This window comes from Dipteris shenzhenensis, chromosome 28 (assembly GCF_047967505.1).
Source record: "Dipteris shenzhenensis isolate YYH24624 ecotype China chromosome 28, Dip_SZ_1.0, whole genome shotgun sequence".
NCBI lineage: Eukaryota > Viridiplantae > Streptophyta > Polypodiopsida > Gleicheniales > Dipteridaceae > Dipteris > Dipteris shenzhenensis.
In genome coordinates, this window is record NC_141623.1 from 22,427,816 (window position 1) to 22,442,480 (window position 14,665).

The following is a 14,665-nucleotide window of genomic DNA, read 5'->3' on the forward strand; positions in this document are numbered from 1 at the left end:
ATTTCTAGTTTGGGATGGAAACCATTGACTCAAGGCATGGTTAGGGAGGATAAACATAGGCACATTCTTTTGCATTTAGTGTATGTAAATTTTATTTAAAGCATGTGTTTTTTCCCCCTTTTAAATATTAAGAGTGAACTTGCTTTACAGTGTATTCAAATATGATGGATCGGCACATTCGAGTTTGCTGCAAGTTCTTGCAAGTTTGAGCGTACACAGGAGGGTGAGGTGTTGTTAGCACTAGCCGAGGTCAATAGGTATGAATCCACTATCATGCTTACTGTTATGTCTTGACTTTCTAGTTTTTTGGTGTCTTAAAATGGTTGTCTAACAAATTGCATGTCCATGTGTAGGCTTGCACGTGTACATGTCCCGCACACTATCACACGTGATATATTCATGATCGGCACTACAAACAAAGAGACACTCATGTGCTATTTTGTAATGGAGGACAAAATATTGGTTGAGGGTATGTTGTTGAAGGAGAGGAGTGGGCCCTTAAAGGCATGGTACAACTTGCCCATGTTCATACTTGGACAGTTTGTTTTTAGGGTGAGTGCCTTAAAGATGTTGGTTGATTACTTGGTAATGATTTCTAGATTATGTTATGTCAAAAAAGTTATGGTTCTTTTTTTTGTAGGATGAGTACCAAAAGAAGTACCAAGAAGAGATGGACAAAATAGACACTTCGACCCTGTCATTGGAGGAGTGTGAGAAGGTACAAGGAAAGGCGTTGGAGAAGGCAGAGGAGAAGGTGAGGAGTAGAGGATATCGTTTGCAATCGATTGCCAATCCAACGAATGGTGAGGGATTTTTTAGCATCTTGTTCTCCATAAACTGGGAGCAGAAAGGAAAGATCGTAATGGAGGACAAGGTTACCATGCTTGGTGCATCGAAACTATATGCAGAGAGGTTTCTCTTCCATCTCTTTTGTTTATTTCTTTGTGTTGTATGGTTCAAGTTGTTGGAAGACGTGTTTGATTAATAGATTTTATAATGACAGGAAAAAAGAGGTCTTGAGAGTGCTTGCAGGAGATACAAACGTGCAGATGGAGCTAGGCATGCCATGTGACAATAAGGAGTGGAGGAGGTACATTGCAAGGGAGACATATTGGTCTCAAATGATTGAAAAGGCATGCGAGATGACAGGACAGATGAATATGCCATTTGATGGTCTAGGCATTCCATTCTCTGGCGATGCAGTGAAGTATTTTAGAGCATGCTGGCAGATTCACTTCCAGAATACGTTTCTGGACTTAGTAGGTGAGAAATTTTGGTTTTGGGAAATCTTTTGTGCAATCAAATATTTGAAAGCATGCCAGAACATTCTCTCATAAAATGCCTGTCAATAACATACCAGGCAATATGAAGAGCTCACTAGTTGCGGAGAAGAAACTGCAAATGGCTATGTTTGTGCGGCGCCTAGTGTACAATTAATTAGTGTTGGATGCTCTAGTCCATACAGAAAGTCACATAATAGTATATGATGATGGATTAATAGTTATATGAATGGCTTGCAGGTGGTTTTTTAAGCTGGTGGGAGAGCATGCTCTAAATGAGATGCCAGTGGAGTGCCATGATTGGTTGATAATGAAAGGGCCACTATGCATGTTTCTTGACACATGCTTGTAGTGCCCTGGTGGGTTGTCAGAGTGGGAGATGCAGAGATGCCCTTGGTGGTTGGATTATCCTCTCAACAAGGTTTCCGAATCAGAGAAGGAGCTACGCAAAGGTAAATAAGTGTTCCTCTCGGTTCATTGCTTGAGTGTGTCATTCATATTTCAAGGAATGCATTGGAATGAACATCATTTTTTATGCATGGTTTAGAATTTGTCATGTGCAGGAAAGCGCTAGGCAAGAGGACAAGGGACATTGGTTCCACTACCAAGGAGCTACGTACCAAGACAAGGAATGATGGGAGAGCATCGTAGGCAAGCACGGTGTTGCAATTTGGTACTATTGTTGAAGGAAGGGGTAGTCAAGAAGATGAGGGGGACAACAGATTTGATGACACGGAATCAGAGAGGGGAGATGGTAAGGGAACATAGGTGCCTCCAATATTATGTCCGTAGATGGCATTGCAAGTACTTGATTGGCATTGTGTTTTCTACGGCTACAGAGGAGGCTATATATCATAGGATAGTGAGAGTTGACTAGCTGGATGTGCACTTATCACTAGTGGATGGAAATAGGCACCATTCAATAGTTTGCAGGTGTATTTTAATCAAAATGGTATGAATATGATTATTGATGTGAATGTATCTATTCTTCAGGTCTCATGTGAAAGTAAGGAATTTTCTTAAGTTGCTAACCCCGCCATCAATTACAATTGAAGAGAAAGAAACAAAGGCAGCTGCAAGCATGATGTGGGCAGACTTTCCTACATCATCTTTGGTTGAGTGCATCTCCAAAAAGGAGATTACAGAGTGGAACTGGTTAATTATGGGTCTTGTGGAGGCTATTCCAGCATTTGCAAACCATATAGTCAAAGATGGGGGGTGGCTCATCAGTACTTGCTTGCCAAAACATATGTGTTGTGTCCAGTTGGGGGCAATGGATAATGGATTTGAGCTAGTTCGCATGCTAATGGTATACCTTGACTGCGGCTACATGTAAGAGAATCCCAAGGAGATGGTACGTGAAATCTCATTTAAATGGTAGTACAGTTTCAAATATCTTTATGCACAAATTTGCAAAAGTTTGACTTGTTTAAGTTTTCATGGTTATAGATGACCTGGCTAGTCTTGGGTATGTGGCAATGCTGTGGATGCAAAATCCCCACGTACTACAATAAAGCCTTAGTAGAGAAGAGCCTTGCTAATGACATATGCGTTAGCCAGTCAAACTGGATAAGGGAGACAAAAATCCACACCTTCAAAGGCACACAAGAGGGATGCAAGTTCGTGCGAGGTGGTGCAAAGAGACAACTTGGATTGAGCAGGTGATTTTAATTTGTAGATGCATTTTTCAGTCTTTGCATATGGTTGGTTTATTAACAATTGAGGATCTTGTTTCCAGGTTTCTCTTGCACACATTCACGCAGGAGGGGGATGTGGTTGTGGATGCATTTGCAGGCACGGGGAACATGGCACGTGCATGTGCAGAGCTAGGCAGACATTGTGTCTCTCTTGAGAAAGATGATGACATGGTGACTAGCTATTTACTTGAAGTCCTTAGAGCGCAGGCATCCAGATGCCAAGAAAGGGGAATGAGATTTTTCTATTTTGTGACGACAATATACATTTTGTGCTCCAGGGCTTTGAATAGATGTTTATGTATTTGAACTTATGTTTGTTTAAATTTTGTGCACCATTGCTTTGAACAAATGTTTCATTTTATCTCTATGGTTTGTGTTTTTCACTGTTTGTTCCATCCATTAGGAAAAAGAGAGTAGATATCAATTTTTGAACATAGATATCAGATGATGTGTGATGAATAGAGTAATGAAGTGAACTAGGAAGTTGTAGACTATTGAATGAGCTCTGACTTTGTTTTTGGAATCATGTCAATCGGAGACCTAGAGAGAGAGATACAATTCATTTTATCTCTATGGTTTGTGTTTTTCACCGTTTGTTTCATTCCATAAGGAAAAAGAGAGTAGGTATCAATTTTTAAACATAGATATCAGATGATGTGTGAGGAATCGTGATATGTGAAGTGAACTAGGAAGTTGTAGACCATTGAATGAGCTATGACTTCATTTTTGCAATCATGTCAATCTGCTCGCCTAAACTATGTCCACTCGCCTGGGTCCGCTCGCCTAAAAATTTTACCCATTTATCTCAAGCCAGCTCCTTCACTTCCAACTTCCTACAAAGATTGGGAGAATCCTTGAGATGTATTGTCTCCTACTTACATCTCCTTCTAGCATACGCTGGCAAGGCTGCCTTCAACATTGGTGGGACAACAATCCACGCTGCTTTCCATTTGCCTTTGATTGCATCCCACTATACAAGTACTATTGCAAATAGCCCTAGTGTGTTTTGGATGATTATTTGGGCATGTGGAAGGGTATGATGTCTCTATATATAATTTTTCTTTACTCTGTGTTTTAGTTCTTGTGATGGTTATTGATCATTTTTTCTTACCTTTCTACTATAATTTTCCCTATTTCAAGTTGATACAATTAAAGTCATACATGGGTTCTTGCAAAACATAACAATGAAATTTTCCTCTACATGTGAAATCTATTTTCAAGTTGTGATCTTACAATGTGTGAGATGTATTTCTCCCTAGTTACATTACTATTGCACATAGCCAAGTTAGTTTGTTTTGGGTAGAGTCTTTTGAACATATGGAAAGGTTTGATTTCTCTTGGTTTTTAATAGGTTCTTTTACTAAATGTTCACTTTACTCTGTGTTTTATTTTTCTACATCTTTAACACACTTGATAATTCTTTTGAAAACTTCTTTGGGGTGGTGATTACCAAGCTACATTGATCTCCCCTATATACTCTTCCCTATTTTAGATTGATATAGTTAAAATCATCTATGAAACTATGACATTGAAATGTTCCTCCTCTTTGTATTAATTTATTCGTACATGTGAAATCTATTTGTAAGTTGCAATTATCACTTTGTTAGAAAGATGGTTAGTGTCTCCATTTGGGTTGTACTCCTAATCATATCCACCTTCCAGGTGCTCTCAAAATATCCCTGGTCTTCCTTACTCCAGGTGTAACAACTGAAGGAATACCCAACTCATGATCAATGCTCTGCTTTGAGCCACTGGATTCACCATCCACATAAGAGTGACCTGCATTCACAAACATGGGCTGATCTACCTTCTCTTTTCCTTTTCGTGATACCTGCACACCACTCTCTGCATTGCTTTGAGGAGATTCTCCTGATCTCAATCTGCCTGTCCATGGCGAAGTATGTGAACCACTGCTAGAGGACACTCCAGGTCCACTGATGTTTTGTGATTGCTGCTGTGAATTCTGTGCAGCATTACCATTCTGTGCATCTACATCAATCATCACATTTACTGGTTTATACCAGCTACTCATCTCATCAAAAACAACATCTCTGCTCACTGTGAACTTACGTGTAGAAGGGTTATAGCATCTATACCCTTTCTGCTGCAGAGAATAACCAATGAAGACGCACTTCTCAGCTTTTGGATCCAACTTGGACCTCAACTCATCTGGCACATGGACATAGGCAATGCAACCAAAAATTTTCAAATGAGAAATATCTGGTTTCCTACCAGTATACATCTCCTCTGGCGTCATGCCACGTATTGCTGCAGTGGGAGTCCTGTTCATTATATAAACTGCTGTAGCAACTGCTTCAGCCCAATAATAATCTGGTAGATCTTTTTCATTTAGCATAGCCCGAGATACCTCTCCAATATGCCTGTTTTTCCTTTCTACAATTCCATTTTGCTGTGGGGTATGACTGCATGAATATTGCTGCTTTATATCATGCTCCTGCAAGAACCTTGCAAACTCATTTGAGAGGTACTCTCCCCCTCCATCTGACCTTAGGCATTTTATTTGCAGGCCTGTTTCTTTTTCAACCATAGCATTAAAAGCTTTGAAGTGCCCAAACACTTCACTTTTCTTTTTCATAAAATACACCCAAAGTTTTCTGCTGAAGTCATCAATAAATGTGACAAAATAGTGACAGCCTCCAATAGATGCAGCTTTAGTAGTCCACACATCTGAGTGGATTAATTCCAATGGCTTTTTACTCTCTTGAACATGCTTAGGAAATGGTTTCCTTGCCTGTTTCCCAAATTGACAGGCTTCACAAACCTTGTCCATTTCTGCAACCTTGAATTTAGGCAATCCTGCAACAATATTTTGGGCTTGCATTGATTTAAGTCGCTGTATATTAACATGACCAATGCGTTTGTGCCAGATATCAATATCTGCAACTACACCGATCCCATGTGCAAACATTGCTACACTCAATTCAGGCATGTCCGCATCCAACGTAAACATCCTGCCCTTCTTCTTTCCTTTTGCTATCAAGCGACCATTATTTTTCATATCCTCAACAAAGCATCCATGAGGATTAAATCTGACCTGCAAGCCCTGCTCAACCATCTGACCAACAGAAACCAGGTTCTTGGTGATGTTCGGGACATGAAATACATCAGACAAGTATTTCTTTTTCCCATCCTGCATAGACAAAGGAATTTTGCCAATCTCTGCACAATAGGATGTGCAGTGTCATCACCAGTCTCCACAAATCCTGGTTTATCCATTTACCTTGCATCCTGCATCCATTCAGCATGACCTGTCATGTGGTTTGACGCACCTGAGTCAACATACCACACATCATTGCTTTCTTCTGCACTTGTCACAGAATTTGTCATATGCTGCACCATAAACAAATGCTCATTTCTGTCATCACCCTGTCTACTAGAGGATGCATAATTGCCTTGCTGCAATTTTCCATTCATAATGTCATTCTGCTTTTTGTAGCAGTCTTTAGCCATATGCCCCATTTTACCACAGTAGTAGCATTCAACATTGCTGTTTGCATTTTGGCCTCTCTGCCATCCACCACGACCTCTTTGGCTCCCCCTGCCTCTAGAGTTACCACGTCCTCCTGCATAGGACTGGTTTTCTTGCATTTGCTGCATATTTTGATTTCTACCACGGCCTGCAGATCGGCCTCCTCTACCTCTGCCTCTACCTCTGCCAGCATTTGACAGTTTCTTTTGAAGTTCCTGCTGAAGAAGATGCACCACCATTTCTCTGCTCTTCACAAATTAGAAGAGCAATCAACTCCTCAAAATCAAGAAATTTTTCACGGACAGCAATGGATGTCCGGAACTGTGCATAATCCTTTCCTAGACCATTCAAGGTCACAGAAACTAAATCGTCATCATCCACTGGCGACCCAGTGGAAGCAAGTGCATCCGCAATTTTCTTCACCTTCATGTGGTAGTCATTGATGCTCATATTTTCTCTCTGCACATTGTGTAGCTCCTGCTTGAGCTGCATTTTCCTGGCCTGCGTATTTGTGCTGTACATTTTAGCCAAAGTATCCCATGCCACCTTTGGCGTACTTGCATCCTGAATATGCACAATCATTGAATCTGAAATACTGATAGACAGCCAGTACATAACTTTTCTGGCTCTCTCATGCCATCCTTTAAATGCCTGCATTTCCTATTGATTGGGAACATTAGGAAGAACTGGTTCTTCTTCATTTCCTGTAATGAACTCCCAGTAGCCTTTTCCCATCAAGAAATTTGTCATTCTAAACTTCCATGCCTGGAAGTTGTTCTTGTCAAGCTTTTCAGTGACAATCTGTGAAAGGGAATCAGATGCCATTACAGAACACTGCAAAATATTCTGTCACTGCAAAAACACAGCCTTTGCCTCACACGGGCAGATCTGCAAAACTGACGAAAGTGGTATTTTACCACACAGTCACTTCCTAGTGACGATTTTGCATCAACAGGCAACAAGCATGAATCTGCAACTCCCAAAATCTCTGCACACAGGCATACGATGCAATTTCCGCGACAACTTTTCACCGACTAGCCGAGTAGTGGTCGCACAGCAAAAACAGGGCCTTTTTCTGAGTGCCTACGGAGAACTTCCGCCTCCAAAACGGGCCCCGAAATGACCTCGAATCAGAAAAATAAAGTCACCCAGGGCTTTGCCCTGGCCCGCAGCATATAATGCCCTCTTGCCACACCCCTCTTGCCACACCACGAAGGGCGTCTCAATCTGAGACAGTGCACTCTTGCACTTCCGGCTGTGCTACTTGCAGAGATTTGCTCCCAAACTCAAAAAAGGAAAGCAACACTTGTCCTCTTACTATGACACTGTGAACTTGGTTTGCTTTCTTGAGCTCCTTACCACGAACAAGGCTCTGATACCATGTGAAGATAGTGGGAGAGAGGGAAGGAGTCTCACTTGAGGCTTTCTCGCAATCACAATGGGGGAATACACACAAAGGTGGAGACTGAAAACAGTTTTCCTCTTCTTAGTTGTGAAAGCCAAAAGAACTCTAGTACAAAGAAAATAGAAGAACCCTATATGTGGGTCTCAAACCAAACTCAACTAACTAAGGTGGCATACTAACTGAGCCACAAACTAGAGTAGATAAGGATAGCTGTCATCCAGCTATTATTCGTGGGCGGTGTACCAACCGCATCTCCAGCTAACAAGTCGGTGACATAAATACACAACGGTCACCCTGGCATATCGCGAGTGGAGCGCTCGATATCGCAACACATAATCCAAGGGGCATACAGTGAGCAAGAAAGATTACACCTTTATTTTTGAAGCAGTGTCATCAACCTTAAGAGATTAGAGGATAAAATGTGTGCTTTTACCGAAGACTGCAAAAGTCTGTAGGTTAATAGGCCTACTCAACCAGCAAGTGGATGGTTATATTGGACATATTTTGCATATTAAAGGGGTATACAAAGGCAACAAGGGAAGTATTTTGTATAATTTTTGGAATAACATTTTTGTAAATCTTTAACAAGTAGAAAGAAGAATGGTTAAATTTTATCCTAATTTTATAATGTTACATTTAAAGAGTTCCAAGGACATGAAATGTGTTATAAAGCTAGATGAATGTGAAATTGTCAAGGAGAAAATGATTGAATGAGTGGTCATCACACTAATGAATAGAGCTCTTGATTCATCAATTACAGAAGCAAACTCAAAATAGTTTAGTGTGTAATGATAAAAGAACGCTTGGTGACTAGGCTCATTTAAGGTAAGAACAAACTTGGACTTAAATGGATTTTCATAAGCAAAATGTGTTAATGTTGCACAACTCAGTGGCAACTTAAGACAAAGGACCACCAAACTCTTTATTGGGTATTGCACCACATAAAATACTAGCAATGATAAAGATCAAGCTCGAGGAGAGAATCTTCATGTCAAGGGAAAAGTAGATTTCCAAGTGGAGTGGCATATGGCATAAGAAAAGGAGGCAATTTGAATCTCCATGCCCTTACTACAAGGAGCCAACATATTTCATGGATCCTAAATGGTGGAGGGAAGCACCTAACTGATAAAGTGTGGTGTGTGTGTGTGTTTGTGTGTGGTGGCGTGGTGCTCTTTATCAAATGATGTAGGGTCAAAGAAGACCACATAATTGATATGGATAGAGTGATCCAGGGGCTAAAAATCTGTGGCCAAAAGGTGCAAGTATAATACACTGCTTTGCTGATGAAGAGGCCCATACAAATGATAACGTGTAGAAACCTGTCCAACCTGCATGCATAATTATCATGGTCTGAAGGTCATTTGATATTTGCATGGCTAATCATCCGTTAGCATAGTATGTAGTGTGACACCAAAAATTGATATTTTTTATTTGGCATTTGGTATTGTTTTTCTCTATGTTTGATAAGAGTTTGAGTATCAAGTGCTCAGGGCGGTCACTCATCATATGTAATCCTATCACGTGAGTTCAACAGAAGGATATTTTTTATTTCTAAAATTTACAAAAATAAATATACATAAGGGACTATTTAAAATAGTTTTGGAAAAAATTTACAGATTTGTATAGAAAAGGGGTACATTTTATTAAATGAAAAATTTACAGATAAGGGATTTTAGAAATAGGCCTTGAACGCACGTGATATAGAGGGTTTATACATAGTGACCCCCCCGAGATCAAGTGATATGGAAAAGGAGGATGTGGACATATGGAAAAGAGAGGTTCCCTATGGGCTCCATGTGGGGAGACTCTTGACTTTCTCAATATTTTAAGAGTCTTGAGCATCTTTTGATGGGACACATGGCAAGAGTAGCCAAAAAGGACATGGATGGTGACATACGCGCTTATGTGATTGATGGGGAAAGGAATCTACAGGCAGCAATTATAAATGGGTGATGAAGGAGAGTGACAAAATCTCTATAAAAGGAGCCCTCCTCTCCCTTGTTCATCATCTCTTCCACCATTAGGCCTCATGTTGCTGTAGCTCTAGTCTCCTCAAGCCTCTTCCATGAGCCTTCTCTCCCTCTTGTAGATATTCTCTTATGTAGACTCTTGTGTCCATCTCTCTCTATGAGTAGTCTTGGAGCTTCCGCTCCCTCTTGACATATGTATAAAACCTCTTCTTCTCTGTTGTGTTTGTAGTATTTTGAGTTGCATTGGAGTGGAGTATCACTCTATTGGTAATGAAGGTCACTTCATGTTCTCTCTCTTGAGTGTCTCTTCCCTTTTTCCATTGCTTTCTCTTCCAAAGTGCTCAAAAGTGTTGTCTATTCGGACGCTCATTGCGCATACATGGTTTATCTATTTCCCAAGCCATAAAGGGAGCCCTTCCTTCCCACTTAGGTGACCTCTATGGGCCTTGTATCGTTGATGAAGTCTAAGCATGGAGGTAGTATTCTCCCATGTCGGCATCAGTAGAAGGAGTAGGTGTTTTTCATGACAATTTGACCCCCTGGCAGTATTTTGCTCATAACTTTTTGCTCAATGGTCTGATTTAGACGAAACTTATATCAACGTGAAGCTTTTTTCAAGGAGCATCATAATATGTCTTCAATTATTATATTAGATGTGAAACCAAAAATCTATGACTCTCTATGCGTGACTATTTCTTTTTTAGATAGTTTTTACTCCCGTCCTGTAAACTGCCCATATCTTTCCAACCGCTTCTCTATTTCTTACAAAACTTATATCAGAGCGAAGCACATTTCAAGGCACATCTCAATGTGTTTGAATATTTGATATCATGTCTCTGCTAAAAGTTATGGGTCTCTGTGTCTTATGCTATTTTGTAGAGTGTTTTGAGCTAATTGTAAAGGTATCTATAAAGGAGGTGCAATGTTTCCCCGAACCTACCCATCCGACCCAATCAGCCCCTTCAAACTCCTCGATATATATTAGTTCATGTCATGTTGAGCCACAAGATCTTCTTTCAACAACGTATCACTCTTCTCTTTGGTGCAGACTGGCTTGCTGAGATTATGGCCTCTGCTGATCCTTTCCTTCTCCCTATGCTTGAGTGCAACATCACTTGGGATGTTACCATCTTCATTCTCATATAAGGGAGGAAAGTATGGTGTGGTATCTTGGCATAAAAGCTTCTTTTTAATGTCCCTTTCTGAGTGATAATTTTCTTTGTCACTCAGTTCAAAAGCAGTAGGAAGTGAAGAGGTGCGTGAAGTTTATTACCCCCAACTTCATGTCACAATAGCATCTGTGAAAGACTCAATGTGGAGCTGATAGTATAAAGGCCTAAAAGCCTGAAATATCACTTAAAATGCACATAAGATGTCTGTGAGGTGAATGAGGTGCTAAATGCTAATGTAGGGACTGATTTGAAGTCCTATATCCAACCATTAATTTGCATCAAGTAAGGACTATATACTATACCCATAAGTGCATAGTGAAAAACTAAGATTTCCCAGGTGCACTATGGATGAACCTAATGATATCCACAACATTGGTGCAAGATTGCATTGATGCATTAATGTCCTCATGCTATGAAATGGTCTGCTGATAAAAAGAGGTAGCGATCACTAGCTCCAAGGGTGGTACAATGTGGCATGACTGAGTTGATGCTAAGGTAGTATGAACACGGATCTACTGATCTAGCTGTTGATGAAAACTGTGTCCAAGGATGTGATAAGCTCCATGTGAGAGGTGAAATAATCAATGATGGATGAAGGAATGAAGTCACCTAAGGAGCTGAATGCAACTAGGCATAGCGGAGGGAATGGACATCGATCGATTCTCAACTGTATGTCAAGATTTGATGCTGACATAGGCTTGTTGCCTCCCGTACACAGCTGCGACATGATCTGTGCCAACATCACCCAAATGTCCAACCGGACTTTTCCTCAACAATAAATGTCCGGCTATCCCTGCTGACTCACCCCATGAGTGGACGGAAGTAGCCCAATGGCTCACCTCAATGATGACAAAACGATTTCCCCCAGTGATCTGCTATGAAGAGATCTAGATTTTGTGGGCCTGATCAAAACTGCGGCTCTGACATAGTGGCAAACCAACGGTACGATTCACTTCAGGTTGAAGGACTTCGATAAATGAATCCAGTCACGAAACCTAAGGGAGAGGAGGATAAATGTACTCAAGTAGAAGATGGGTTGGAGACCATTGTAGAGGATTTGGTAGATGATTGAGAGGAAGATGAGGTCTATAGTAGTACCCATAGCAATCCCCAGTTTGAAACCACAGCAAGCAACCAAAGGTCAATCCAACCAGTCGCCATTGAAGAATTTTTGCACCACAACGCACAACGGTGAATTGAGTCTTGCCAATAGAGTCTGATGAACTTGCCACCTGAAGGGTCCTGTGCAGGAAGCATGAGGCAGATTCCACCAACCTGGAAAATTGATTTGGCGAGCCTTTCGACTCAAAAAATCCAGTTGCGTCATTTGGTGTTCGTGGATCTTAGCATCCCCTTAATTTTCAGTTGCTTTTCGGTGTCCCGAATTCGAAGGCTCCACTCACAACACCCTTAATCCCATCAGTAATTCAGATGGGCAGAATTTCACAAAATCTGGTGACAGCATAGACTGCTGGTACACAGAAAAGTCCAGTGCAAGCACAGACTGCTGCCGGTATCCACAGAATCCAGTGCAAACATAAACTATCGGCATTCCACAAAATCCAGTGCAAGCACATACTACCAATATTCCATAAAATCCAGTGCAAGCACAAACTGTCGGTATTCCACAAAATCCATTGACAGCACAAACTACTAGTATACAACAAAATCCAGCTACAACACCACTAGCCAGCCCTCAATCCAATCAAAGAACGGCACCACCGGTCAGCACAATGGTGAATCCAAGGAGACTTCAGCCTCCCAGTAGCCCACCAAATCCATTAGCAACGCATCATCATCCCACTAGTTGTCTTGATGAATCCGCACCAAACTAGCCTCAAATGGAAGTTTTCCAAGTCTAAGGCGAGCAAGAGAGAAGATCCGGATAGTCACGTTTCCCAGCTCAAAACCCAATCACAAGCGAGTGGCTTCAATGGAATGCTTGGTGTCAACGAAAAGCTATAACAATTTGTTGGTACCTTAAGCGGGCCGGGCCATGAGCTAGTCGAGGATTACCAAAGAGCGAGCAAGGAAAAGCGAGCGAGCCCAATTAAGCGAGCGTGATTAAACAACAGGCAAGCGAGCAGCCCTTGATCCACTATATGATTAATCAAATTTCATTGGAGAGAGGAGTCATGCCCCAAAATGATATTGCTTCCCTCCTTCCTTCTCATGCTATCACATTAGACTCATTATGGAGAGAGATTCAATAGTATATAAAATATATGATTCACAAAAACAAAGACTACTTAGAGGGCACATTGTTCGAATTGCACATCTCCTTCCTTCTCATATATTTACATTACAATAAATTTGGCAAACAAACACATAGTGGTACTGAATATGAGATTTGAAAAAGAACTAACATTGCACGAGCATTGCACACAAGTTTTACATTACATATCATGCCTGCCATGCTTATATGATTACGTATTCCATACATGCATCATGAAGAAAAATATCAGGCTACACATATCCTTCCTACCCATACTTGGTATCTTCCTCCATACAGCCATCCAAAGAAAAGGAGTAGCCTACACATCATATTAAATACCTTTCTCTCCTTGCTTTCACAATGAAATCCTTATGGAGAGACAACAACATAGGAGCAGGTAGAATATAGCCAAAACATGCTCATACTCTACATGTACATATCATGCCTTCCATGTTTGCAGAAGTACATCTTCCAAACATTTGATCCAAAAAATGGAAGGCATGTAGAGCAAAAAGCCACATTACATCTATTGCATCTTCTACTATTCACATTAAAGGCTGACATATCCTGCCTCTAATGCTTGCAGAAGTATATCCTTACTTCCATTGCAAAAACATAGAAGGATCCCTACCTCTATAATCTGCATGTTCAAGCAAAGAACAACAGAATGTCTTTCACATCATCTAGTCTATGGAATATGGATTTCTTTTTCCAACCAGTGCTTGAAACAACTCAATCTTAGTCAACGCTACTTGATGCATAAACTGATGCACTGTATCACTCAATCCCAGCACTACAATGAACAAAAAGTATATGTGCTTGCAAGGCATATAAGGAGTTTTACTTGTCTCCCTTTGAGTGAAATCAAGACATGTACAACGTGGGAATTCTGAAATTGAGACACAGTATGTTAGCCCCTTGGAAATTGAACCTGATGTACGAATGTGGAAAAGATGCACCTCATTTGGAATAATAGTGCTCTCTTACAACCTCCCCATTCTCTGCAACTGCCTTGCTTATCCTTTCTTTGAATTCTTTATTCAACCTAGTTCTCCATGACACAAGCTTTCCATCACGACGAGATGGGCGCACATGGCTTGGCATACGGATTTTTTGCATACGAGATGGGAAGCTCATGATATCAATAGCATCATCAGTCTCAAAAACAAATCCTGCCCTTACCAGGGTCTCCCTCTCATCCACAGTAATTGATGTCCCACATGCAACCTTCCACACACCTGGAGAGTTTCCAGGAACACCCTGAATGGAATTATCCACCTTCCATGTATGGGTCACAGTACTATTGCAAAACCAAAAAAATTGTTCTTCAATCCATTGGAATGTTGCTTCTTCCCTTAAAGCAAGGTGCTGGCACACCATTGCTTGCACTTCTACCAAGCATATTGATCATTGCCCCACACCGTCTCTGACTTTCT

The 14,665-nt window shown here is 40.9% G+C and overlaps 1 protein-coding gene across 5 annotated transcripts; it reads left to right on the forward strand.

The window, feature by feature from the left end:
• The first annotated feature begins 422 nt into the window (after positions 1-422).
• On the forward strand, positions 423-3,202 carry LOC147883330 (uncharacterized). Of its 5 annotated transcripts, none has more exons than XM_087399989.1 (8): positions 423-552; positions 641-912; positions 1,004-1,263; positions 1,361-1,732; positions 1,828-2,034; positions 2,274-2,634; positions 2,730-2,941; positions 3,019-3,202. In XM_087399989.1, the coding sequence occupies exons 1-4, from the start codon at positions 430-432 to the stop codon at positions 1,435-1,437; spliced, it is 732 nt and encodes a 243-aa protein (XP_087256115.1). In that variant the 5' UTR covers positions 423-429; the 3' UTR covers positions 1,438-1,732; positions 1,828-2,034; positions 2,274-2,634; positions 2,730-2,941; positions 3,019-3,202. The 5 variants fall into 5 exon arrangements, with proteins under 5 accessions (XP_087256115.1, XP_087256114.1, XP_087256119.1 ...); XM_087399988.1 differs by having other exon boundaries at positions 2,730-2,910; XM_087399993.1 differs by having other exon boundaries at positions 1,521-1,732; positions 2,730-2,910.
• The last annotated feature ends 11,463 nt before the right edge of the window (positions 3,203-14,665 follow it).